The 26130-nt window shown below is 43.3% G+C and overlaps 1 protein-coding gene across 3 annotated transcripts in view; it reads right to left on the bottom strand.

Moving 5' to 3' along the window:
- RABGAP1 (RAB GTPase activating protein 1) overlaps nucleotides 1-26130 on the bottom strand; it is a 67223-nt gene that overhangs the window by 34111 nt on the left and 6982 nt on the right. For all 3 annotated transcript variants that reach the window (XM_069873542.1, XM_069873543.1, XM_069873544.1), the window contains 11 exons: nucleotides 21151-21385; nucleotides 20397-20601; nucleotides 19594-19768; nucleotides 19094-19251; nucleotides 18422-18532; nucleotides 17530-17596; nucleotides 16048-16150; nucleotides 14691-14860; nucleotides 11860-12034; nucleotides 10098-10191; nucleotides 7126-7276 (listed from right to left, as the gene is read on the bottom strand). In XM_069873542.1, coding sequence (XP_069729643.1) covers nucleotides 7126-7276; nucleotides 10098-10191; nucleotides 11860-12034; nucleotides 14691-14860; nucleotides 16048-16150; nucleotides 17530-17596; nucleotides 18422-18532; nucleotides 19094-19251; nucleotides 19594-19768; nucleotides 20397-20601; nucleotides 21151-21385 — 1644 coding nt within the window. The remainder of the gene's footprint in view (nucleotides 1-7125; nucleotides 7277-10097; nucleotides 10192-11859; nucleotides 12035-14690; nucleotides 14861-16047; nucleotides 16151-17529; nucleotides 17597-18421; nucleotides 18533-19093; nucleotides 19252-19593; nucleotides 19769-20396; nucleotides 20602-21150; nucleotides 21386-26130) is intronic.

Raw genomic sequence — 26130 nt, 5'->3', positions numbered from 1 at the left:
CCGCCGCGAACAAAAGCCCCGCAGCCGCCGCGGGAGGGGCGGCCGCAGGAAGGGGAGGGGCGGCGGGCGGACGGACCCGCGGACGGACGGACGGACAGACAGACAGACGGGGCCCGGACAGAGGGGACGGACGGACAGACAGACACGGCCCCGGCATGGCAGACAGACACGATGAGCACATACAGCTCCGGTCCTGCAGACAGACACCCACCCACTTACGCCCCATCCTGCAGACAGACGGACGGACAGACAGACACCCACTCACGCCCCGGTCCTGCAGACAGACGGACACCCACTCACACCCCGGTCCTGCAGACAGACGGACACCCACTCACGCCCCGGTCCTGCAGACAGACAGACGGACAGACAGACAGACACTCACTCATGCCCCGGTCCTGCAGACAGACGGACACCCACTCACGCCCCGGTCCTGCAGACAGACGGACACCCACTCACGCCCCGGTCCTGCAGACAGACGGACACCCACTCACGCCCCGGTCCTGCAGACAGACGGACACCCACTCACGCCCCGGTCCTGCAGACAGACGGACACCCACTCACACCCCGGTCCTGCAGACAGACAGACGGACAGACAGACGGACACCCACTCACACCCCGGTCCTGCAGACAGACGGACACCCACTCACACCCCGGTCCTGCAGACAGACAGACACCCACTCACACCCCAGTCCTGCAGACAGACAGACACCCACTCACACCCCAGTCCTGCAGACAGACGGACACCCACTCACGCCCCGGTCCTGCAGACAGACGGACACCCACTCACACCCCGGTCCTGCAGACAGACGGACAGCCACAGCCTAGTCCTGCAGACAGAGCCACCCACACTGGACCTACCCACAGACAGACACTCATGCCCTGGTCCTACAGGCAGGACACCCACTCAGACCCTGGCTCTGCAGACAGACAGACACCCACTCACATCCCAGTCCTGCAGACACACGGACACCCACCTACACTCCAGACCTGCACAGACAAACACCCATGTCCTGATCCTGCAGACAGACAGACGCCCACCCGTGCCCAGGTCCTGCAGCCAGACACCCACACTCTGGAAATGCACCGACAGACACCCACGTCCTACAGACAGACGGACAGACACCCACGCCCCAGCTCCTCCACTCCCTGCCTTCCCACCAGATACATGACAGCCGTCCAAGCAAGGACATGAATTCCAGTCAGAATTTAAGGCTTTTCCGTCCCAGCCCCTCTGGGAAACGCTTATTGTGGAATAAAGGTGTCTCTTTCCCGGGTGTAGTCTGTGACGCTTGGGAGACGCGCGAAACCGAGGGCAAAGCCAAGGCCTGTGTCCTGCCACGAATGCTGATGGCGCTGCAGGCAGGTGAGCACCTGCTGCACCCAGACACACGCAGCGCAAGGCATCGCTGTCCCCGAGAACCCCCGGACCCCCCACACCAACCAGACAGGAGGGAAAACCTGATGCCATTCCAGAGAGAGAGCACGCAGCGATTCACAACGTGACCTGTACACTCGGGTTCAACCCCAAGCAAACACCGCCACGTGTCTTTCACCAGGAAACCTCCTCGATGCACACGAGGCAAGGTGTCCTAACAGGACACTCGTTGCTCGCTGCTTGTCAAGAGCGTTTTCCCTCCCAAGCACGTTCCCATGGTTTGGGGAAGCTTGTCCTCCAACCTGGGTGCCAGACTGCACCACTGGCACCGCTCAGGACAGGCCCAGTGCCACTGGAATTGGTCTCTGAGCTGATCAAACCAGTACGAGACTGGGGTGAGGCTCCTCAGCAACAGTCCTTTCATCACCAATGAACTGGCACCCCTACAAACGTGTCCACACACTGAATTCAACCGATTCCAGCAAACCAAAAGGTCCTGGTTAACCTCAGTGAGCCTAATGGAAAATGAACAGCAGCCAAAGGGACAGATCCCAAAGCAATCACACTGCGACACGTGGGATTTGCGCTGACCTGTAAGCAGGGAGAAAGCATTTTACAATACACTTGTACTGGTCAAAAATCCCTGCCAGACAAGAGCATGACTTGGCAGATTTTTTAGTCAGTCTTGTGCAAAAGCCTGAAAACAAAACCTTGTTTTTCCCACCCTATCATCTTTACCCTCAAGAAGATGCCTTCACTATTGTCCTTCATTTTTCTTATAATTTATGGCATTTCTGCTCGTGGCAACTGAAGTCCGAGAACTGTAGCTAGGAAACAAACTTTGAATTAAATTTAGGCAAGGGTATTGTGGTTATCCAAAAAACAAGCTATAATTGAATTACTTCTGGAGAAATGATCTCCCATCTCTCCAGAGCAGAAAGCGATTTACATGCCAATTGATTCCAACAGTATTCCTGGATCCTTAGGCACGAACAGACACATTAGAAACATCCTTAAGATACTGAACTTTAAATATATCTCAGATAAAAACAAAGTAGCACTGGAAATCCAATATCTCATCTCAATCTCCCTTCCTGCGGCTGAAAACCATTCTCTTCGTCCTATCCCTGCCCTCCCTGATCAAGGGCCTCTCCCCAAGTTTTCCTGGAGCCCCTTTCAGTACTGGAAGCTGCTCTAAGGTGTCCCCAGAGCCTTCTCCAGGCTGAACAATCCCTGCTCTCTCAGCCTGAAACTGTGCTTGGGATTGCCCCAACCAGGTGCAAGATCTTGCCTTTGGATCATCCCAGCTTACTCCTCCTTGTTTAACACACTCAAACCCCAACCAGCAACACCCAACACCTGTTCCCTCCAGCCCCCCTGCACCAGGAGCCAAACAGAAGAGGCCAAAGGGTGTGCACCGCAGCAGGAAGGTGACGGGGCTGGGATACCCCTGCTTGCGGCCCCAACTCTCTGGTCAGGAGCACAACCAGCCCACCAGGAAGAACCGCCTCCACGTGACACAAAAACCTGTGGTTCTGGTGGTTGGGGTCTGTGGGAGATGGAAAATGTCCCTGTTGTAGAGACTTCTCCCACTCTGCAGGGATACAATACAACCTCCTCTAACACTATTAAAAGGTATGCAAGAAATCACTCAAAGTTATGACAAGAACTCTTGGGAAAACTACTGCTTGGAAAAGATAATTAAACTTTCATCACCATGTGATCAAAACTAATCAAACCAGGGAACCGACAGCAAGACTGCATCATACTTCTTACACAGCGATTCGCAGCCATACACTAGGTCTAATTTCAGTCAATCGTACACAGCCGTGGCCCTTTGTACTCCTGAAAATTAAATGTGTTCTTCTTAATTTATATGAGCATATGGAAATCTGATTGTGACACAAGTGGAAAATAACTGTTAGCCACCCACAGCTGAAGTGCTGTTGCATTTCATATGACGGATGAAGCAACACATCCAGTCAAATAATGGTAGTGACATTTTAATCTATTTCTTCATTAAAAACTAGTATCACCTGCACTGAGATAGCTGAGGACACCAGGTAGAACTGTGCACTGCCATCCTCTGCTCATGGAGACAAGAGTGGGAAGACGAGAACGTGGGTAGCAGGAGTCCCAAGGCCATTAGAAAAACTGGAAATTAATCTCTTACCAGGCCTAGAATTTCTCTTAGAAATGGCGACCCTGGGGAAACATCCCAGAATACTACTTCTGCCATTGGACTTTTTAATTTCATTTGATTTGTGCCACAAGATGTCCCTCATGTTGTAATTTCCTTCAAGTATATTTATCCGGTACAACAGTTTTTTTCCTTCTGAGGTTATTTTCTCCCACACAGCCCTATATCCAAAAGCTTTTATTTTCTCCTCAATATTGTAAATGTCAGGTTCTTAACATTTTGCTGTTAGGAAGTACTTCTCCACTAAGAGATCCCCACTGATCCGAGAGATCCAGTAGCTGTATTAATACACAGACTGGATGGGGCTTTGAGTCCCCTGACCCAGTGGGAGGTGCCCCTGCCCATAGCAGGGGGTGGGACTGGATGGGCTTTGAGGTCCCTCCCAACCCAAATAATTCCATGATTCTATGATCAATCCTTTCTAAACACCGTGTCCGAAGACTGACTATCATCTGCTTTGCTTTCTATCATGACTATTTTTTAACCTGCGCGGCCAGCTTTACAAGTTTGTCACTTAACAGTATTTTCCATCCACCTACGACTGTTCAAAAACACCAGGTATTTTTCCTGTGGGTGTCCATACCTGGAGCGAGTCCCCACCCCTCTTCTCCTCCCTTTCAGTGGCTGAAAGCCTGAAGGTTAACAGCCACAACCGCAACCGCCAAAGTCCTCCTAGGAACAGATGCCTCTTGAAGGGATTGTCTAGATCATTTTACCTAGAGTTTGCTTTCTGTCCCCAGTAGGGACATGACCTTAATTCACTGGGCTGGCTTTCATCCATGATCCTCACCACGAGCACCGCAATCTGGAGCTGCTAAAAGCTTCATTGCTGCACGCAGATGGTGAGCACACTCTGAGAAGTGATTTGTGGAAGCACCACAATGGTGAAACTCAGATACTACTGCAGTAACAAAAGCACCGAGTACAGAAACCCAGCTCATGTTTATCAAAGAAATAAGGAGCAAGTAATTAATAAATACTGTCATGACGACTGGAATGCAACGAGCACACCTCAAGGCACAGTTTCAATGCCATTTTTAATGCCTGAGTCAGATCCAAGAAGAAACCCAGACAGCCTTCGCTGGTAAAGCACAACAGAAGACAGTTCCTCTTCAATCATTCAGTAGCTCCACATCAACGATAAACAATAACCTATCTTTGCAGCAGTTAATTTGCTAAAGAAACCAAACCCCACAGATTCATCAAGCACCGGGGCCAGCTCTGTACAGGAAAGCAAGCACCACAAGAAATGTCAGGGTGACTGCATCCAACACCCTGCCACAAGGGAAAAAAAGTCCTGAAAGAGGCCAGGAGCTTTCGGAGCAGCTGTCATCACAGATCCTTATTAATTTGGGACTGTGCTGCCACATGCGGTCATGAAAAGCCTGGCAGAAATCAAATGCAGCTACAGGAATAGAGGTCAACATTAAGAAAGAAGGGGCACTGGATTAGGACTGCTCAAGTGGGCTTATCGCATCTCCTGCTTGCACCGAAGAGCAAAAGTTTTCCATCAACTCCTTGTGCTCCTGCTCTATGCACAGCGGTTTTTCTCACGTACACCATGTTCAGGGCAGGATAATGCAAACAACTGCACGCTTGCCAGGGAAGAATTCGTACTGGTAACTTGCAAAACACAGCAAAGCATTAGAAGGCGGTGAAGTGATGTATTATAGGGGACCCTTGGTTTCACATAATTCACAACTCTCTTCCCCTGCCGTGTTTACTCCTGTGCATTGCTGCACGCTGGCTGTAACCGAGCTGCTGTTTCCAGAACAGCAGGAATCAGCCACATTAGGAACAGAAAATTGCCAAGTAATCCATGAAAGGCATGAAAATAAAAACTGAAAGACAAAGAAGAATCCAGCATTACAAGACCATTAGCACACAGTGCATATGACAGGTCTGCAAACATTATCTGCCTGGCTCTTGCATTCACGTTCTCCCAAACCATCTCTGCACCTATTCTCATCTTTAGTCCTTCCACACAGTCACCAATAACCCTTTTTGAAATCTTAGGCTCCTCCCACTGCTTGCACATTGAAGAAATCACCATTCTGCTGGGTAAAAAACCAGATACTTCTGCTCTCAAAGTGCTGGTCTTTGTCCATTTGACGCAAACAGCCACAGCCCTTTTTCGTGCCATTTACACTGAAGTCACAGCAATTCAAACAGCCTCAACACGGGACTAGAGATGCTTCCAACACATTAGATCCAGGTTATTTCCTTTGGCTCTGCCAAATGTAAATGAGTGCAAAGGTTTCACAGGTTTAAAAATGAAATGTAACACAATTCCTTCCTAGCTCACAAAGATAGCAGTACGTGTCACCAACTGTGCCACAAAGAGCTCAGCTCTTCCATTCTGAGACCAAAACACTGAAAGAGAGGAACAAGTGATGCTGTCAGCTACTCCCTAGGCAATTACAGTAACACAACAGGGGTAACTGTGATACACTCCTTGCCAGAGCGCTCAACCTCCACGTTATCCGTATGATCTGTTCACCACAAAATCTAAGTTAGAGCTCTACCATGCATGAACCAATATTAAGGAACTCTGATCTAGTTTCTTCTCCGTTCAGTGAGTGCGTGAAAGTACTTATGGCAGAACGTTTCTAGCTAATCTAACATGATTCATTCAAGTCACGTAGGATCGTTCCTGCAAGACTCCAGCAGAAACTAAGTTTAATTTCAGTAGCTCTCTTGCCCTCAGAATCAAGTCTTTAATTGTTCCTTGTGAATCTGTATCATCAGAACAGACACACAAAGGCCGATTCAGTTGTTTTGCTTTTTTAACTGGTGAATAATTAATTTCTGTTATATTTGCAGTCAAGTTACATCTTCAATAAATAATTTCTGATACGGTCCTTCTAGACTGGCACATTTGAGGAAAGCAGTAAAACTTAATGCATCATACAGAAAATGGTCAAATGCAAATTAGCACCCTGGTTTTCTGGATAAGGGAGTGACATTTCATTTTCTGACCCAATTGTTACTCTAGAACTTTGAGAAATACCGAACGATGCCTGGATATACGATTCTTATTTTCTTTTCCTGTGTTACTGAGGTCAGCATTCAAGACGAGAAGTTAAAAAACTGCTGTCCTATGCAAAAACATCCAAAGATTTCTGGTTTTTCTCTCAAAAAAGGTTGCAATTTCAACTAGCACTGGATTTTTAGCATAAATGTTAAGATAACACAGCAATATCCAGCTTTCATTCAGGAAAGCCAAACGAGCAAAGAAAATAAGCTTCCTGAATGCTGATTATGAAAGCAATTAATAGAATGCTAATTTTTTTACAAACTAACTCAGAACTCATCCGAGTGAAAGAGAAGCAGGACTACTCAAAAGAAAGCCCTCTAAATAGAGATAACACCAAAACCAGCACTGCATGTTAGGTTTTCTGTTGGAGGGAAGACCGAGTTATACTCACTGGTTGATACACAATATTCAGATACACTTGTGAACCTTTAAGCACGAGGCGACACTTGGAAGTCTCTCTACTTCCATTACTTAAGCTACTGGGGGCAAAACGATGAAGAAAAAGCATTCTACCTTAGTGATGAGTATGCGGTACTTCTCCACCAAGTGATCATTATTGTGACACCCTGCCAGCAGCTGCCACACTTCTCCTCTGAGGGCCTCGGGGACTCCGCTTCTCACCAGTGCTGACAGCGTCTTTGGCCTCACGCTCAAATTGAGGTGCCTGGGTCAAAGCAAAGGCATTGTTACCATTATCCAAATACATATAAGCAGGTATGTGAGCTACAACGGATCTGTAACATCAAACATGCTGAACGACAGGAATTGCAAGCCAGTCCATACATTGCCAGAGAGAGAAAAATTCAAGTTATGAAAGAAACCGATTTGGAGAAGACTTTCCAAACTATTTCCTTGATTCCCATTAAATTTAAACACAACATAAAGACATAAAACACTCAACAAACCAGAATACTCGAGCAAAAGCTGGAACCAGAGGGCAGATACCACACTGGGTCAATTCCAAGCTCCAACTACACCACCACGTGAGAATCAGTTTGCAGCAGCAGGTGCTGCTCTCTGCCCTCCTGCACCTGAGCAGGCAGGGAACCTCCCAGGCGAGGGAGGAGAGGAGGCACACAGAGCTATACAAGACCTCACACAGTTCTCTAGCTACACCCATGCCTTCCAGCAGCTCCCACTGCACACACCAGCCCCGTCCAAACAGTTTTTCCAAGCAAGACTGGTGACAGCTCATCAACTACAGCACTGTCAGTTGTAAAAACCAAACCTACATCTGATTTACGCAGTTACAGAAAGTGAAGCTGAACAGTCCAGTTGTGGCTTATCCACAAAATCCCCAAAAGACAGAAGCTTTAATTAAAGCCAATTACAATTTTTCTGCAGTTACTAAAAAACTAGACTTCTAGGTGAAACGATGAGCAGGATGAGAGACAAAGCCAGGAAAAAACTGACCTTATGCCATATTGACCGCATTATCATCTTAACGATAAACTGCTAGTTAATGTTTGTTAACAGCCTAACAGATATGGGGATGATAACTTTACACCGACTCCTTGTTGCCTTTCTTCAACCCAGAGTGCTCCAACACAGTGATGTGGAGACCTGCCACACTGGACGTTTGAATCAGCTTATACTGCACAGAAACCAGTGCCATAGCATCCTCCTTCACTTGGCTTTCTCTAAACAAAATCAGCTATAATAAAAATATTTATGTAATAGTTACATTTATATACATTTATATACAGACTTACATTTGTTACACATTTATAATTTATAAATATATATAGATATATACCTATATCAAATACTTGTTATATACAAAATATTCCAATTCTTTCCAAAGGCCCATAAAACGCTTTTGCCTGAAGTTCAGATCTGAGCAAGCACAGCAGGAATGCCAATGAATGCAGCCATGAGCCATAAGGCTGCAGACTAAAAGCCACACACTGCTAGATTAATCTAAACTATTTTGAAATGAGAAAATTGTAACTCAGCAGTTATGCAACGCGAGCAAACATTATTCAGAAATCGCAAACTACCAATGCCAATTTAATTGCTATACAAATCTAATTACAGGATTCTAAAAATCTAGCATGAAACTACCTGAACTCAGATTTTTATGATTTTCAATCCTCTTATGTTAAAGGCTCAAGGATCATTACTTCCAAACACTCAGTTTTAGTTAAGAAGGAAAGCCCTTTAACACATATTAAAGTTGCTGCCAGCATTAGCACAGAAGCATTTCATATCCTCTTAGAGCTGCCAAAACATTTTCAATGGGAGTCAGGTGGCTTAATTATTCCTGAGCCCTTGGAAGAATGACAACGAAATTCAAGTTGAAAAACTTTCTCACAGCAGCAGATGCACAGAGCTCATCTGTTCAAGATGTTTCTAAAGTCTTGGAGAGGGGGGGAAAGGGGATCATATAGAATCTTACCACAGCCTTTCCCCATTTCTGATGTCCACTTTCCTACCAAGTTGGCACAACCTATTAGAGCAAAATCAAACTGGAAGTAGAAGTTCTTACTCAGGTAAGTACTAATTGCAGTAAGTAAAAAATAATACTAAATTGTTGCAACTTTAATTTGAAGAGAATCATCTAAAATGCCTGGCTTATTCCAATCTCTGCCGTCCTGCTCCTCAGAGCTAGTATTCTATTGGATTTTGGATCTCCTGCACATCCCCTTGCCCTGCTCCTCAGTAACATGGGGAAGCAGAAGGCAACAACTAACGCCAGAGTCAAAATGGAGCATATTTGAGCACAACCTGATGTTGTGCCTGCCATTCCCCCTTGCAAAAGAAAAGAAGCCCTGAATTTTTCAATAATCGGCACCACTTTCTTCAAACCGCTCAGGCTACTTCAAGCTGAATAACAGATCCTTCATGAAAGGAAGGCAAGTGTTGCATTAGCAACTTGGTGTCAAGAAACATTCTTGTAAGCTGGCATTTTCTAGGATTAAAAAAAACAGATGAGCTCATGTACTTCCTTCTTGGCAGGCTCTGGAGCCATCTTCCTTTAGAAAACGGAGGAAAAGCATCTTCGCCATCCAAGTACAAATCTCCCATGTTCTTAAGCCGCAGTTACTAACACGACAGCTGCAGGAAAAACTGGCTGGGAACCACACCAGAATTACAAAGAGGAATGGAACTGGCCCACGGAAAATACAAAGGAGAGAGCTGCATCTTCTCTGTGCAACTTAGTTTAAGGTTTGCCTTCACAAAATCCCAGTGAAACTCACAGACAAGTAAAATACTCATTTTAAGGGAGAACCACCTAAAGGTACAGCATAAGTGAATTTCTGTACAGTATTCATGCACGCACTCCAAAATGAAAATACTTCAAACGCCTTCTGAAAAAATAAGAGAACACAAAGCCAGGAGGGGTGTTGTGGGGATGAAAGAGAACTAAATCCACACTAATCTCATCTCAACTGGCTTCTGGAACTAAAAACTCAGAGCAGAAGGAGCAAACAGACTGAGAGTATTCAAAATTGGAATCGTTGGCATGTGATTTTGCCACTTACCATTTGGACAGCAGCTCTCCCCACGTCTCAAGGATTTTTTCCCCACACTCTTTGGAAACATCTCCAGAACCACTTAAGAGTGGCTCATCGTTGTCTGCCAACAGAACAGAGGGGATGCTGTGAGATCAACAGCCATCACTCTACCTGTACAGATCTAAAGGTTGCTCTCCAACAGTAATCAGCGTGGTGAGAACTCCTCATTCGTGGATGCAGCGTTCGTGCTCTCAACACAGAGAAGACAGAAGTGTACTCTTCTCAGAGGCGCGCAGCAATGTGACAGGAGACAGAAGACAAGCAGCGACGTGTGAAATTCTGGTTAAACATCAGGAAAAATTTTACCACGAGCATGGCCACAGTGAGGTAGTGAAAACATAGTCATTGAAGATGGTCAAAACACCACAGAGCAAGGCCTAGAACAATCCACATGTCTGGATTCACACAGGGTGGGAGGCACGACTGGAGACCTCCAGGGGTCCCTTCTCACATAAGTAGTTCTGTTATTCTAGCCCAAACCTTTGGAAGGCTACAAAAATTTCCAAATAGCACAGTTTTACGTATGTGAAAAGCTACAATGCTATGAAAGACAATAAAATCCATGTGGTCCCACTGGGTAGCTGAAGACTTGCTGCACTGTGGCAGATCCACGTAAGGCCATGAGGCATTTGAACTGTTCTGTACTTTCACTTTGAAAACTAGTACATTTTGATAACTTTCTTGGCTTAAATTAAACAGGTTCTTTGAATGAAATGCTTTCAAAAACGCAGTGGAGGGACAGGATGAGCGTCATCACAGTAACCATCTCTGAAACCAGTGCCAACCTACGCACTCCCAGGTATTTTTAAACACAGCAAGCACACACACATACAGTAGTTAACACTGGGTTTGCACTGTTGAGAAAATCCATTCTTTTTCATTAAATCTACAGTTTCTCAACTGACACTGGAACTTGGCAAACTCCTGCAATGCTGCAAGTCCTATCAAACCATAAATACAATATATACATACATTCCTGGTCTAAAAAACAGTACCACTGTGGTTAGAGATCGCTAATGAATAGCAAAGGAGTTAATTTGCAGACCAACTTTCCCCTCCTTCGCCTCTCCAAAAGGGAAATTCAAGCACCAGAGAGAAACAACTGACCCAAGGCCACAGAGAAGGCCAGCAAGAAAAAGTGAAAAAGCAGGCACTTAGCTCATCTTCATTTCAGTGCAGAGCTGTAAAGGCCAGATGTTCATATACTCGGAACCAGACCATATTTTGGTTTAAGAGAATTTTTAACAAGCAGAGAAAAAAGATCTTGGAAACACATTAAGTTCCACACTGGGCAGGCTCTGGTGTAGTTTTATGTAGTACAGATGTCTACACTCGCCTCTTTGCTAAAACACACTGCTTGCTTCAACTTCCAAAGAATATCAGCTTCTCATTTGTACTCGCAAATCTGTTCGCAGCTGCTTGGGGAGGGGCAGAAGCTACACAATGATCTCAAATTATTAGCAGCCTCTTTTCACATTGTTCCAAATAGATCACAGTGGAGGCTTCAGGAGCCCGGGCCATCAAAAGCACAGACATACAAGTGTCAGACAAGGGAGAGGCTGACCCAGGAATGCAGGGGTACTGGTTATGGAGCACTCGCAGCATTAAAGCAAGAAGAAAACATCAGTAGGACAGATTCTGACTGGAAAGGATTCAACATGTTTCATAACCATTGTTTACCAACTGCTCTTTCTTTCAAAGTATACAAAGCACGCAACCCACTTCTTACCTTCCTCTTCATCATCCTCTGGAGGAGAAGGAATCATCGAGCCCTGTGATCCAGACTGGGGCAAGCGAAGAGAGGGGCTTGCTGTTGTTTTCCTCCTCTCCCTTTCCGATTCGCTTTCTAGGCATACAACTTCATACAACGTGTCCGAGTTATTCTTTCTGTCCTTTTGCTTTATCTAAGAAACAAGACATTTTGTTTTACCAAGAAAAGCTCCATGAAAACCCAGTTTATGTCATAAGGCTCTACGTTCTTTTTTGGAATAGGAGAGCTGACGAACAATTTTCATCATGTCCTACAGTGAGGAACATTCGATCCCTACAGCACACAATGCATCGTGCAGGCCTGCAAGTGTTTCTATCCCAAATGCCCCAGGTACTGCACCCAAAAGGGATGAACGGCTGTCACAGACAGGGACAGGGGCAGAAGTGCCCCTTGGGTCTGCCATGTGTACACGGCTCATCTTTTCAAGCATAAATGGACTGGGCACAAATGCACAGGTATTTAAAGCTGTAAATGCATCTGTCCAACAAACGGTCTAAGAGGGGAAGGTTCCCTAGTAGGAAGCAACTCAGCCTTTATTTAAAGATTAGCAGAAACTTAAAAGCAAAATCTTTAAACTTTAACTTTCTGAGGATACAACGGTGGCCAAAGGAGAGTTTTAATAATAATTGTTCATATTTATTATCCCACCATGGCAACTGCCTGCAGCGATGCTTCCAAGTCATCTATCTGTGCGTACACGGCTTCAAGAACAAATTGCTCTGTCCTGAAGTTCACTATGTGGTCCTGTTTCCTCCTTGATTTTCAATGTTTTGATATCTTCCTTTTCTTTCAGGGAGATTTTTCTTTGCAAAGTGGTTCTAAAACGTTAATACACTCTAAAGATTTAGACTTCTTTTTCATAAATTAATAAAAATGGAGAGCAGAAAAGGGAAGGTAAAGAAAAGAGGGAAACAAGATTTATAACTATACTCTACACTAAGCACTCAGTGCTCAATTTTATCCTTTGGCCTATTAAAAATGAAGAGAAATGCATCAAAACTAAAAATGACTAAATGTAATCTGAGCAACTAAAATCCCTCTGCTTCCACCACTTCCGAATAAAGAAACGCTGCCAGAGTAAGATAAGCCAATTCTACACAGCTGTATTTTTAATAGGCTAATCATGACACCATAGAAACAGGTTTCCCTTCCAGGCTTATCAGGCTGTACATTCTATATTTGTTGCTTCCACTATGAATTTTGATAATCTTCCATGAGTAAACACTGGAAGTTGGATATCCCAACAGTGCCTGTGGAAAAACAAGAGTTAGCCAAGATAAGCCACAATGCCTGTGAATTTGGTAAGACAAAAGATACAGAATTAGCTAGGAAAGATAAGCCTCCTTTAAACTGCCAAACTGAAAAGGCGCCTTTTGGAGGTTGTGGGATATTTATAGTCCAGCAGCCTTAACTGTTCAACATCTCCATGCTCCCCCTCAAAAATATCTCAAGTAAGAAGACTGATCTCATCCAGGAAAAAATTTTCCACCTTAAATTTTGAAGGAAATTCTGAAGGAAAGCTTCCCAAAAGCTTATTCCTATTTTATACAAAAAAGTAAGACATACACAAAAAAAGAATCCTGCGTGACCCTCATCCTTGTTGGCACCACAATGCTGTTATTTGCTTGCATTTTAAGACAAGTGCAAGAAGAACTAAGAAAAGCCTCTGATTGCATCCAAAGCCTCTTTAGAAAACAACACCTATCAAGAAATCAGGACTCCAACCTCGCTTTTTAGGGCAGCACCCAGAATGATTAAACTTTGAGAGAGCAGGTACATTCACACTGTTGTGTGCTTCTATACATTCCCATTTCTTTAAACAGGACTTTCATTTCAGAACAACGACTCCTAAACCAGGAGAACGGCCACTACTTCCAGCCCATCATCTCTTTAGTGCCTTAGACCTTCAACTTTACAGCCTTATTTTGAGGTTAAGTTATTGCCTTGTACTGTTTTTAGGAATATCCTGGACAAATAATCCTTCCCTTTTTCATAGATAGGGTAAAAAAGAAAGCTGGAAAAAGCAGTAAAAGTTTTTAACAAGTTCTGGGGATTTTTTTGTAGCTGCCCGGATTTTTTTTCCAGGGAGGAAACTTGGGATACACATAAAATCTCTGCTTCCAACCACGTGCAAGGGGGAAAAGAGACTTTCACAAAAAGCAGTGTTCTTCTAATTTCAGGTGGATGTTTGCTTATCAAAACCAAATTGGATTTGTATGATAAAACCAATTTAGTGACATATCAGCATGTCACCAGGATGATATTAAAGGCTTTGTTTCCTCTTAAACCTTAATTTTTCATATTCACCCTACTACCCCCTTATGCAAGTGACTCAGCACAGCCTCAGTTTGCAGATAAATCCTCTGTTCCTTTTATTTCTGTGGCTTGGCTAGAAAATCCTTAAGCCTCTACACACAACTTTGCAGCCTCATCAAAGCTGTCAAAATTTGCTTTGAAATGAGGACATCCAGTGTTTTATGGGAACTTTAGCTAGCCAGCAGCAATTAGCATGAGGGATATCTTCTCTAAAATTGAAGAGCAGTTATTGTACCTCGGTGGTTTGGGATCAAACTGTTGAGATATGAATGTTATATTAGAAAAGGGTTTACCAACCATAGTTAAATTCCGATCTGCCACCAGGCACTAAGAACTGCAAGTCACCCTTACCTCCAATGCACTTCTATTTATTCAGCATTACACCAAACCCTCACCTCTCAAGTCTCCAAACAACACATCCGACCAAAACAAATCCCAAATTAACATTAGATTTTTTTTTTTTCAGGGGTTACCTGTTTCAATTTTAGGAAGAAGTTTTCAGTAGAGCTCCGTTTGCTGAAGGGCCAGAACAATCTCTCATTCGGTGAGCAAATACGGACTTTTGTCTCCAGAATGAATCGAACCGGTTCCTGAACTTCAGTTATCACCAAATCCACAGCAGTAGTCATGAACAATACTTTATCTAGAGAGCAAAACCAAATAAATACTTCAAACAAAATATTTCATAAAATCTTTCCTGGTAACACAAAAGAACAAAAGACACTTTTTTGCAGATTTCAATTTTTTTCCCCCAATTTAACACCTCAAAACCCTAGAATTTTCGAAACGGGGAATCAGATGGCCATGCACTAGTCAGAGTGTGCAGAAACCCAAGTATTCAAGCCAAGAAAAGGGTCTTGTTAAAGCGAATAAAGATTTTGCTTTTCTAATCCCACTGAAATGTATCAAAAATCTCCACTAACCATTCGAAGGAATCTGTGTACTCAGCTCCACAGTGCAGATCCTCTGCCATCTAATTACAATCAGCCTAATGACATCTTAGATGGTTTTGTTTAGAAGTCACTTAGCCAACACTTAAGTCCCATCCTATTAAAGGCAGCATTTAAGACCCCCTCAGCTGTGAGATTCAGAAAACTGACTATACAGGATGATGCTCCAAAAGGAGGCAGCTGGACCCTGTGACCTGTGAGATCGCTGCTGGTACTAAATGATAACTCCCATCCTTTTGGAAGGATGGCATCCCATCTAGCAGCAGCTCGTACCCAGCTGTACCCAGCACTGACTTTATGCCTTCCCAGTCAATTCCCATCAATTCCCCAGCCTTTGGCACAAAACCATGAGAGCAGATTGGAGAGATGGTAACTCAGCTGACCTCTTAAAAGAAGTAATGACAGATCTGTTGCAGGGCTCAAGAGAGCGATGCAGCATCAGCAATTTCCAGATTATGGTGAGGAGTGTTTTACTTTTGCTGTCACAGGCACAGAAATCCTTCTTTTAATTAAAAACTTGGATTCAGAAAAATTGGAACTGATGACAGAAACTAAGAAAAGAAATCTGCCACAGTCATTCAGTCCCACTCTCAGGGGATTCTTAAGCAGCTCTAACGTTGCGCAAAGTACCTGCAAAGTACCTGTGCCTACGCCTATGCAGCCTCCTCCTGGGATGCAGTTACTTTTAGGAGGTATTGGTGGACGCCAGAGCTTCCCTCTAGCCTTCTGTTTTGTTAAGAATACTACATCTGGCATCCTACTTCCAGACTATGGAACAAGTCTTTCTGCAGGATTCATCCTAAAAGAAAAGAGAACTGATCCAATTCCTCCACGTCAGTCATCTGCCCTGCCTAGGGATAATGTCCTGCAAAGTTCATACCTTTTGGTGTTTCTTCATTTACAAACTGGAAGTGGGGAGATTTTTGATTCCAGCTCCCAGTGATCACGTATGATTTCCCATCAGAGCTTTTACCCATGGACTCCTGGAAGCAAAGTAAGCTTATGGTTTTTATTTCAATTAAAGAAATCTCTATATCATGAAGTCCCAGCCCCATAAAACGGCAAGAGAAGGGCAAGCATCTGAGGTTCACGTGACAGGGATCATCTCTGAAGAAAGGAGCAGAGTTCCCAGGCTATCTTTGGTCTCCTTGCCAATAAACACAAAAAGGCCAATTAGCACTAATTGCTATGAACAGCTGTCTAGTGAGACTTGAAGAGCAATAGCTCATTTGGGAGGTGGCCATTTGATAGCAACTTTCAGCTCACACAGGAGTAGGAGAGATCACAGCCAAGTCCTTTGAAAGACAGGACTCCAAGCTGCAAAAGCTTTGCTTTCGTGTTGCTGTTTGGAAGCAGAAGGGAGAGAAAAGGAAAATAAAAATCCAACCAAAAAACCCAGAATAAAACCAAACCAAAAAAGAGAAACACCTGCTTGCGAGGTAAAGCACTTAAACATAATGCTGTAATCATGAGCTGACGGGATGTACTTCATTGCTTCCAATACAAGAAAAATTAAATTGTAACACTCTTGCAAACTGCTGAAGCTTGGCAGATGTTTCTCATTAACACACCTCGTACTTCACTATGAAATTTCAATACACCAGATGTGCTTTATTTTATCCTAAGTAATTGTTTTATAAAATAAATTTTAGTCTAAAGCATCTTGAGATCCAGTTTCATTCAGCACGCAAAACACATTATTCAGCTATTAAGATCTAAGTCAATATTTTATGTTGAGTGTTCCATGTGTCTGTCTGCTCATCAACTTTATTTTCTAGGCAATCCAAAGCCTGGTAAAAAGCAAATTTATTCATGTAACATCACGCCTTTTGGGGCACTCACTACTGTAACAAGCAGGTACTTCATCAATACTGGCAAGTTTGTTTTCACAACATGCTTGTGAGGTCAGATGATCGCTATCACTGTTTTATAGACGTTAAAGTGAGTCATAAAAACTAGTGCCCACTAATTCTCAGTGTTATATTTGAAGCCGCTTGGGCCTCAATTTTTACAGTGCTAAGCGTGCTATAAATCTTCTGTTCAAAGCACAGTTCTCCAATACTCAGCACTTTCACAAAGTTGAAACACGGCTCCATGTTTCTTCTTCCAGGCCCCAAACAGAACAGTCACGACTGACTGTGAAACCGGGCAACCCCCTTGACCCAGCACCGTGTCATATTCCAACCCTGCAGCAGAGGCAGGGATGCAGCCCTGCTGCCCAGAGCCTCACACTCACAGCATAAACTAAAGCACCGATCCCCAGCAAGCAAGCGTAAGCATCTAAACTTTTCCTGCCTGTCCCGAGATCACACATAATCGTAATAAACACTATTAATAAATTTTGTTAATAAAAGATCCTTACCAAATCTAAAAGGTGCATGTCACCGCTCCGGACATCTTTCCCACGGCTAAGGAGAAGGCCAAAACATCTGCAAAGCCAGGCAAAACATTTAACCGCAAAATCAGACGTACTCATAAACAAACCATTAACATTCCTTATCTAAATACTCCCTGTCATCTATCACAAGCAGCCCATGAATCCAATTCAAGCGTCAACAAACCCTGATGTTTGAAAGCAGCATCAAGCATGTCAAGCAAAAAATGTCAAACCCATTATTAAAAATGCTGATACATATTTCATAAGCATATTTACAATATGATCTCACCCCGCCTGCAGGAGCCTGGGAAGTTGTTCAGTTATCTTTGTTTGTGAGAACAGTGCAAAACAGCACTGCTAACAAGGGTTTCCTAGCCCACAGAACAACTTGGCCTGCATTCTTCTACCCATTTTTTTTTCCAATTTTTTTCATTTGATAGAATTTACCCTTCGATAAAGACAGGAATCGGGAAATTCCAGATGAAGCGCAAGGACCTATCTTCTATGGTTTCACTTCACAAAGCCTCGTGGCCCCCCCAGGTATATCCCACTGCATTTCGTTCCAGACTACAAAGTCTGGCAGGAGGTGTGTCTCTCTACTGCAGTGTGCGCAGCACTAAACTCTGTCAGCAGTCAGTCAAAACTGGCCATTTATTTCTAAGCAGGAAAAGATCTGAGCTCTCCTTTTCCCCACACAGACATTTTCTATTCTAGAATTCCAGGCTGCGGCAGATTCACAGTCCCACTCCAGAGAGGGGTGTGGAGTTGAATTACAGAAACTGAGCATTCATAGAACAATTACTAGTCTGCTGCCTCAGAGGAAAGGGCATAGGACATCAAATAGATAAGGAGTTTTTTAAAAAATTGATGACATTACCTCTCAATAGCAAGTTCTTTATTAGTCGTCTGTTGGACGTAAATCACAATCTTCTTATCGATTCCTTGGCGGAGTTTAAAGCACTGCCTGTCCTTGTCTTTTGGAACCGCGCTGTTATTTACCAGAAAAGTAAAAAAAGCTCAGAATGCCTTTTATGCGTATTCCTCGCGTGACTCAAACCCAGCACCAGACACTAGGTGAAGCCTGCTTCTCACACAAAAGCACTTGAAACCTTTCCTCCTAGCACACTGCCATCACTAACATTAAAGAAACAGCAACACAACAAGGTGATGGTTTATCACAACTATGTGAAAACCAAGGACACCTAGCTTTCAAAATAAGATCTATAATGCATTTTCAGCTTCAGCAGCAAATCAGCCAACCATGACTGAAAACACATTGCACAGAAAAGGGTTTAAAGACAGAAAAAAAAAAAAAGAATATAAAAAACACTTTGCAGGTACAAACGGGTTCAGTTCAATGAGCAAGGTGAAACAGTTGAGAGGGTCAACACGGTTTTACTTCCCAAAAATATTTATGTCTGGGATTCATTCAAACTAGAATAAGAAACTTCCAAAAATGAAATCTGGGGACCACCTCAGACTCACGCTATCTCTTCACTCACTTTCCAACAGAACCAGATGCTTACACACAGGAATGAAGAATCCATACCTGAAATAACCTTTCCCATCATCTTCTTTGATTTCCAGTGACACAGAAAAGGTGAAAATATCACTGTCTGGGGTCTGAGGGGTGGCAATGGCTGAGAGTGGAGTTTGTTTGGCAGAACGACGGAAGGCAGTGGCAAAGCTGTACAGGATTCGGCTCACCTGCATTTAGATGGCACCAAAGATCAGAAGGCTACAGAGAATACAGCAACTCAAATCTATGTGAATTTTCAGCAAGTAATAGAATGAAATGCCACCGTAAGAAAATAACTCCATTTTAGCATCCAATTAACTGGTTATTTAACTTCTTAAAAGGATAAACTATTAAATCACATGCATTCTTATTTCATCTCAGAGGATTCTACAATTATCTTAACTTGGGGATGAAAAAAGCCAAAAGTGATGAATTACTTTACTTCTAAAGTCCCTGAAATACCTTGGTTTCATTTCAGTAATAACATTTACATGTACATAATTATCATTTAACAAAGAGACTCAACTTACAGCCTCTTGGATTTCACATCGGAAGACATGAATCCTGAAGAGTTCTGCGTTGTAGTGGCTTTCAGTGAAAGCAAAGCAATCACTTTCAGGGGTTCCGTCATGCCCTCGTACACAGAAAAGGATTTTATAGATTGGATAATTTGCTATTTCTGTGTTCGTCTGGGGATCTAAAAGTCTGTTAAAAAAGAGAGGAAAAAAACCCCAATGATTGCTGCTTTAGAAGAATTATTTCAGCCAGATATTAACTTCCAAGCTTTAACAATTCCATTGCTACTGGAGAAAGCACATCACAAAGAACCTAGCTCTAGACTGTCATTTACTACAAAGCCTGACCAGAATAATTATATTTAAACTGAACAGCATAAACAAGTACAATGCAACAGACATTTCCACTGATAATTTCCTCACAGTTTTCAGGGTTTAGCCTTCAAAAAGCTACACAAATACACAGCATCCCATTAAGTGTCGTCCCCATTAAGCCTCGTGTACAAGCCATTTTTCATCCCTGAAAGCAAAATACTTTCCAGGCTATTTTCAAGGTGTTCATCAATAACTGCGCTCACTATGGTTTTTGGGACACCTTGGATCATCGTGCTTCATGCTGATCCTTGAGCATAAAATGTCTTTGATAAACAAATTCAAAACATTGCTTTCCTCAGATGTCTTTAAAATTCACTTTCTCTAAGCGAAACCCCAAGATGCTCATGTCTCCTCCCAGGTAAACTGGCAGGTTCTTTTCTTTGCTAAAAGGAAATAAGATTAAAGGCACAATGTCACAGAGTACCCCTGCGTGAGCTCCATACCTCACTGTTCCCTCAGAGACGTTAGGCACTGACAGAGTCACGTCTAGAGAGATCTGGCACTGGCTGCGTAGGATGGACATCATTCTCAGGGCTTCCACTTCACTCCGGGGAGCATTCACAGAGGCGCAGCCCAGGTAGGTGAGCTTGCTGAACACCACGCTGTCCTCGTCTGTCAGAGGCGTAAAAGGGCTCAAATCCTCACAGTCTGGGGTGAGACACAAAAGTCAAACGTAAGAAGCAAAACAAAGCATACGTAAGTAAATTAACAGAGACTGACTCGCCCTACTGACTGAAAAAAGCCACCAAGAAACACATTACCAAAAGACAGGTCAGACCAAAATACTTCAGGAAAATCCTGCCTGAAAGTGAGTTACTGATGGCAGAAAGCAATTCAGCCATCCCAACTCTACAGACAGTTCACTCCAAGGGCTTATTTTTAATAGGACTGCACCAATTTTCATTACAGTAGTAAGATGCATAGCTGAGCTACACAGAGTAATATTTTATAGAGCCAGGCAAGTAAGCGCAGTGTTTCGGCACACAACTCAAGGCCAATGTAGCAAGGGTTTTCAGAAGGGAGATCAGTTCATCACGTGGTAACTTGCATCCTGTAGCCTGTCATTTACTGCACAAGGTGATCATAATGGGAGAAAGAGGGAAAGGTGGGTGGACACATCTGTACCTAAATTCTCCATCCTTCCCCCACAAAGTGAGTTCATAAGATACCATTGTGCATTCCCCATTCCCTTCTAACCTCCCTGGGATGGTTTCACTGGCAAACTCATATCCGGTTTCTGGAGTCCTGCCACCGACACAGGGTTAATGGTAGAGGATGCAGAAGCTTCAAGGACAACAGGTTCTTCCCCATCTCCATCAGTCCTAAGTTCCTCTCCATGGTCCCGGTCACTTGAGTGATCTTCCATGGGTGGGTCCATCAGCACGTCTTCGAGTTCCCTCTGCAGTTGCTGTTCGCTTCCATTCCCCACAATCTAAGAGCCACAAACAGAGTTGGGACACAAAAAAAAAAAAAGAGACTGTTCAAACGAAAAGGAACACCCCTCAGGCACGAGGTCATTCATAAGGCTTTTTCTGCCAACCAAAGCAGCAGTTAACACACTTAGCCTGCTTACAGCTGTCAACACAAACTGCAAAGTACAAAGGCTCCCAAGCACAGATTACACCCTCCCTGCTTTAACAAACCTACAAGCTCAAAGCAGGAATGCTCCAGTATGGGAAAAAGTGATGAGACTAACTTTAAAACTAGTCTTTGGTCACCAACTCCAAAGAGGAGATTATGACAGAAGAAACTCGGATGTCCATAGCAGAGCTGTCTATAATAACTCTCAGAACAGTACCAGAAACGGCCAAATATAACTAAACATGCTGTGCAGTTCGTGGGTAAGACGGCAAGGTTCCACAGGAAAAGGAGAATCTGGAACAGGATTATGCTGTCACGCTGAGCAGAGGCAGTGATCTTTTATTTCCAAACACTCAGCTACAGCCTGACTTTGCAGTCACTGAAGTCAACATGAAAGCGCAAAGCAACCTCAATAGTGTGAAATTAGGTCCTAAGCTAGAAAGAGAGCTAAGACGTTACTCTCAGGAAACCCTTAGATACTGCATCTAAGGAAACTTTGTCCATTCCTCTGCAGTTAACAAGGAAGAGACTGATGCTTTACACAGCGGTGAAATCAAGCATGGAAATGGAGTTTGTGGAAGCGTTTTACCAGATGGCAGTCAGAGAAAGGCATCGGATTCCAACACCTCAGCTGCTGCCGGTTGTTGTTGCTGGCACCGAAACTCACCCTAGCAGCAGACACGCATCCTTACACCTCTATAAGCTTACTGACTGAAGACGCTACACACAAGCTCATAAAATCCAAATTGTGCAACTACCTCAGGTTCTTAAAGACTGTAAATGAAATCTCATTAAAGATTTCCTTATATGTCTTTAAAATAAGATCCTAAAGAAAGCAAGTGGTTAAAAACAGGAGGAGGACACACAGAGCAGACAGCTATCTGCCCATAACACAATCTCAGTACAGAAGCAAATCCCATGCCTCAAAACCAGCATATCACAGGAGAAAATTAAACTATCCTGAGAGTTCCTGAGGCAATGGCCAAGGTCCTCACATTTTAACAGTAGATCAACCTGAAGTCTGGTTTAGATTGCTGAAGTAACCCTGGGACAGATAATAGAACATCTTTGTGCACACAGATGAGCCTTGCAATGAATTAAATACATTATGAGCAAAGCATCAGATGTCACTTCAATATTTGTGGGTCCACTTCCACCAGGCGGTCTCAGGAATAACTGCAGTGAGATTAGAGGTTTCCCAGCCAAGTCAGAACTCAGATATACATCCATTTCGATCGCATCCCCAAAGACGAGCTTCTCCGTTCAGTGGGAAAAGGAAGAAACATGATGTTTGCTTACTGCCTTCTCTTTCACACTCAGACCCACACCCTCCCAATAATGACCTGTACCCGCAGCCTCTGTCTACACTGCATTAAAGGCGTACACAGCATATTAGCTTTCTGGTGAAAAATAACTATTGAATGTACAAGAATAGTAACAAACCAGAAACTTCTGACTTACTCTACAGTAAAGCAGAGCACAATTACTTCAAGAGAAGAAGTCTCAGGTACTGGTTCTTCAGAAGAAAGTAGGAAAAAAGTGAAATTCACAAGTAATGAGAAAAAACAGCGAGCACACAAGATCCCAGAGGCAGGAGGGACAAAAAAATAACAACCCAGTGGCTGTATTACTACAGAAACGAAACAACAACAAAAAAATCCAGAGATGTTTATGCTCTTCAACCTCATGCTCAGATAGAATGTAATTTTTTAGTATGAATTAAAATACATCCACATGCAATTTGGGATCATCCGACAGGAGCAGGACAGCGGAACCACTTTATTCAGCTGCACATCCGCAGACAGATCAGTAGCCTGTAACTGGTTATAGAAATCCACAGATTTGCATTTTCCTCCCCATAATGTTGGTATTCATTTCCATGATTCACCACAAAAGCAAAGAAAAAGCTTGCACAAGGCAAAATCCCTCTACGTAATCAAGTTTACTACTCAGGCCTTCGCAGGCATTCGTCAGAGAGATGGTGATGATGATGGAACACGCACCATGTTACTTTATTGTACGCAGTTTATATGTTTTGCAACAAAACAGAATGAATCAATCATGATATCCTACTAGCCCCGTTGAAGCCTATACCTAAAGTAACTCCTAGTTTACAGGATTAGTTTTCTACAAAACTTGCAGTTCAAATTCATGCTGGCAAAAACCTGCATCGCATGTGCTTTTGCTCACATTGATTGAACAGTTTGGGAAAGGAAGGTGAGGAATGTACATCCAGTAGGAATTAAGTGTTGTAATGGTATTAACATGAAATGCACATGAAAAAAATTCTATTGCATTAGGATTACAAGCCAGAAAAGACAGAAAGGTCATCTACTGTATTTGGGAAAATAATCAGCATCAATAACTTATATCTAGATACTGCTCATAAAACGTGATCTTGAAAATAGAAGTTCCTAAAACCAGTAGTGACAGGTAAAACACGAATCAGAGTTGTTCTCAAAAAAGGATTCTACAAGGCAGAGCAAGTATCTTTTACCCTAGAAGAGCACTATTCCTTAAAACTACGGCTTACTCACACACCTGAAGTGAGCCTTAGATCTGAGGTACAAATTTCTCAGTCTACCCCATTCAGCATACGTAAGCCTAAACTCTAGCACCACGCTCAGACTGCACTTTGCAAACAGACAATCCTCAAAATGCTCTTCTAAAGAAACAGAACGCCAGACACCTGCTCAAATTTGAAACTGAACTTCTTTTCTGCTTTTTGTAGTGGACACATCAAAGCAAATGGGTTCTGACATATACAAATTAACTTAGTTATAAATACCAAAGCAACTGTTTCTCCCTGAAAAACCTCATCTCCCCATTTGCTCCTCTGAAATACAGAGCCTCTGCTCTCATGGTGCACCATTAACATCCATTTTCCGTACACTACTGAGACACTTCTAGATACCATGGTGACAGTACTTTCAACGTACCTCCAACAACCTCCACAACTCCTCTTATCTGTGCACACAGATAAATACACAGTAAAAATGGCTACTGAATGGCTACTTGCAAGCTGAAAGAAAAGATTAGAGCAAAGCCATATGTTAGGGGAGTATCTCTTTTTTCTTGTAGAACAAAACCCAAAGACAATTTCTATCCCTAAGAACAGTCTTCCCATTTTTTCTGTCAAACGTTTCCACCTCCATAAGCAGAATGAAGGAGGTTAACTGGAAGATGCGTGTATGGGAGAATTCAGACTGCGCACCGACTGCTTATCTGAGGTGTAAAGTTTCCATTAATTGTTCCGATCGCAGCCTGTAACCAAACAGCACAAACTACCAAACGCCAGAACACTGAAAGGCTCAAGGTGAATCGCCTTGTTCAAGGATTGTGCCCAGTCTTGGCACCAACTTCATAAAGCAGCTTATCTTAAAGACCTGCAAAGCTCTGTGACATCCAGTGCCAAACAATGGACAGCGTAACTTTATTTTACAGTTGTGGAGGATCAGGAGGTAATGTTCCCCTTTCCTCATGAAGGGGAGCAGCATCCCTGCAGCCAGCGTTTTATAAACCACTTCGGGAGAAAAAATCAGGAGGAATATTTAAGAAAGAAGTTTCAGGAGTCAGTCTGAAATGGCTTAAGGATATTTTTCTCTGAAATACCATCAAGCTTTATGAAGACGACTTTATACACACTTCTCCTCATCGTCTTTGTACTACACAAGACACAGCACATCACACAAACACAGGGCAGTCCTTAGGCCAGCAATAGAAACAGCTCCCATGTGGAGCAATAAGTGTTGTAGATTATGGCATTTCATGTTTCCCAATTTTCTTTGGGAACAACAGAATGGAATGGAAAATCTGGTTGACTGTATCTGCCTCCTGGGGTCCAAGATGATACATCACAATTTTGGGAGGTAACTACAGGTGATGCCACATCAGCACCCTCAAGGTAAGCACCACAATGCAGACCATCCTGAATTCTTAAGCATTTACAGCTGCTGGAATTTGCAGCCTCTAAAGACAAGCATGAGGTAACAGTTCCAGTGGGTTTCAGAGATCACCAGCCTGATTACTCAGGGAAACTTCAATTTTTTTCAGACTACCCAATGACAGGAAGCAGCAATCTTCTGCAACAGCAATAAAATAGAAGGGAACATTTTTGCCAAATTAAGCATAAGTAAGATCTTGAGATTCCTAACTGCTTGAAGTCCTATGTAAAAGAAAATAGCCACGAGAACAGTGTCTTGTCCAGGACTCAAAGGAATGCAAGAAAAACAACATAAGCAGTTGGAAAGTAAAAGGAAGATGAGCAAAAGCATCAAGAAACGTTCAATCAAGTCTGTTACAACTGCTGCTAAAGAACAGAGGAACAGGCAGAATACTTGAGTTCTTATCATCTTTTAAGTCCTTAATTTGAAAACATAGATGTGACTGCAGACTTCAGACTCTTCAGTGGTGGAATATCTCTTTCCATCTCCCACAGAGAGCACACAAACTTGACTCACTTCCGCGAAGATCTGGTTTTGAACACATTAAAATGATGGAATTTGAAGCGACTATCACTCTCATGTCACTTTACTTAAAGCCTGCTGAAATACAAACTGGGATGAGAGATTTTCTTTAAGTAGCCAAAATAAAAAA

The sequence above is a fragment of the Phaenicophaeus curvirostris genome, chromosome 20, assembly GCF_032191515.1.
Source record: "Phaenicophaeus curvirostris isolate KB17595 chromosome 20, BPBGC_Pcur_1.0, whole genome shotgun sequence".
Taxonomy (NCBI): Eukaryota; Metazoa; Chordata; class Aves; order Cuculiformes; family Cuculidae; genus Phaenicophaeus; species Phaenicophaeus curvirostris.
Note: the sequence above shows the minus strand (reverse complement) of the source record. Positions and strands in the feature narration are given on the sequence as shown.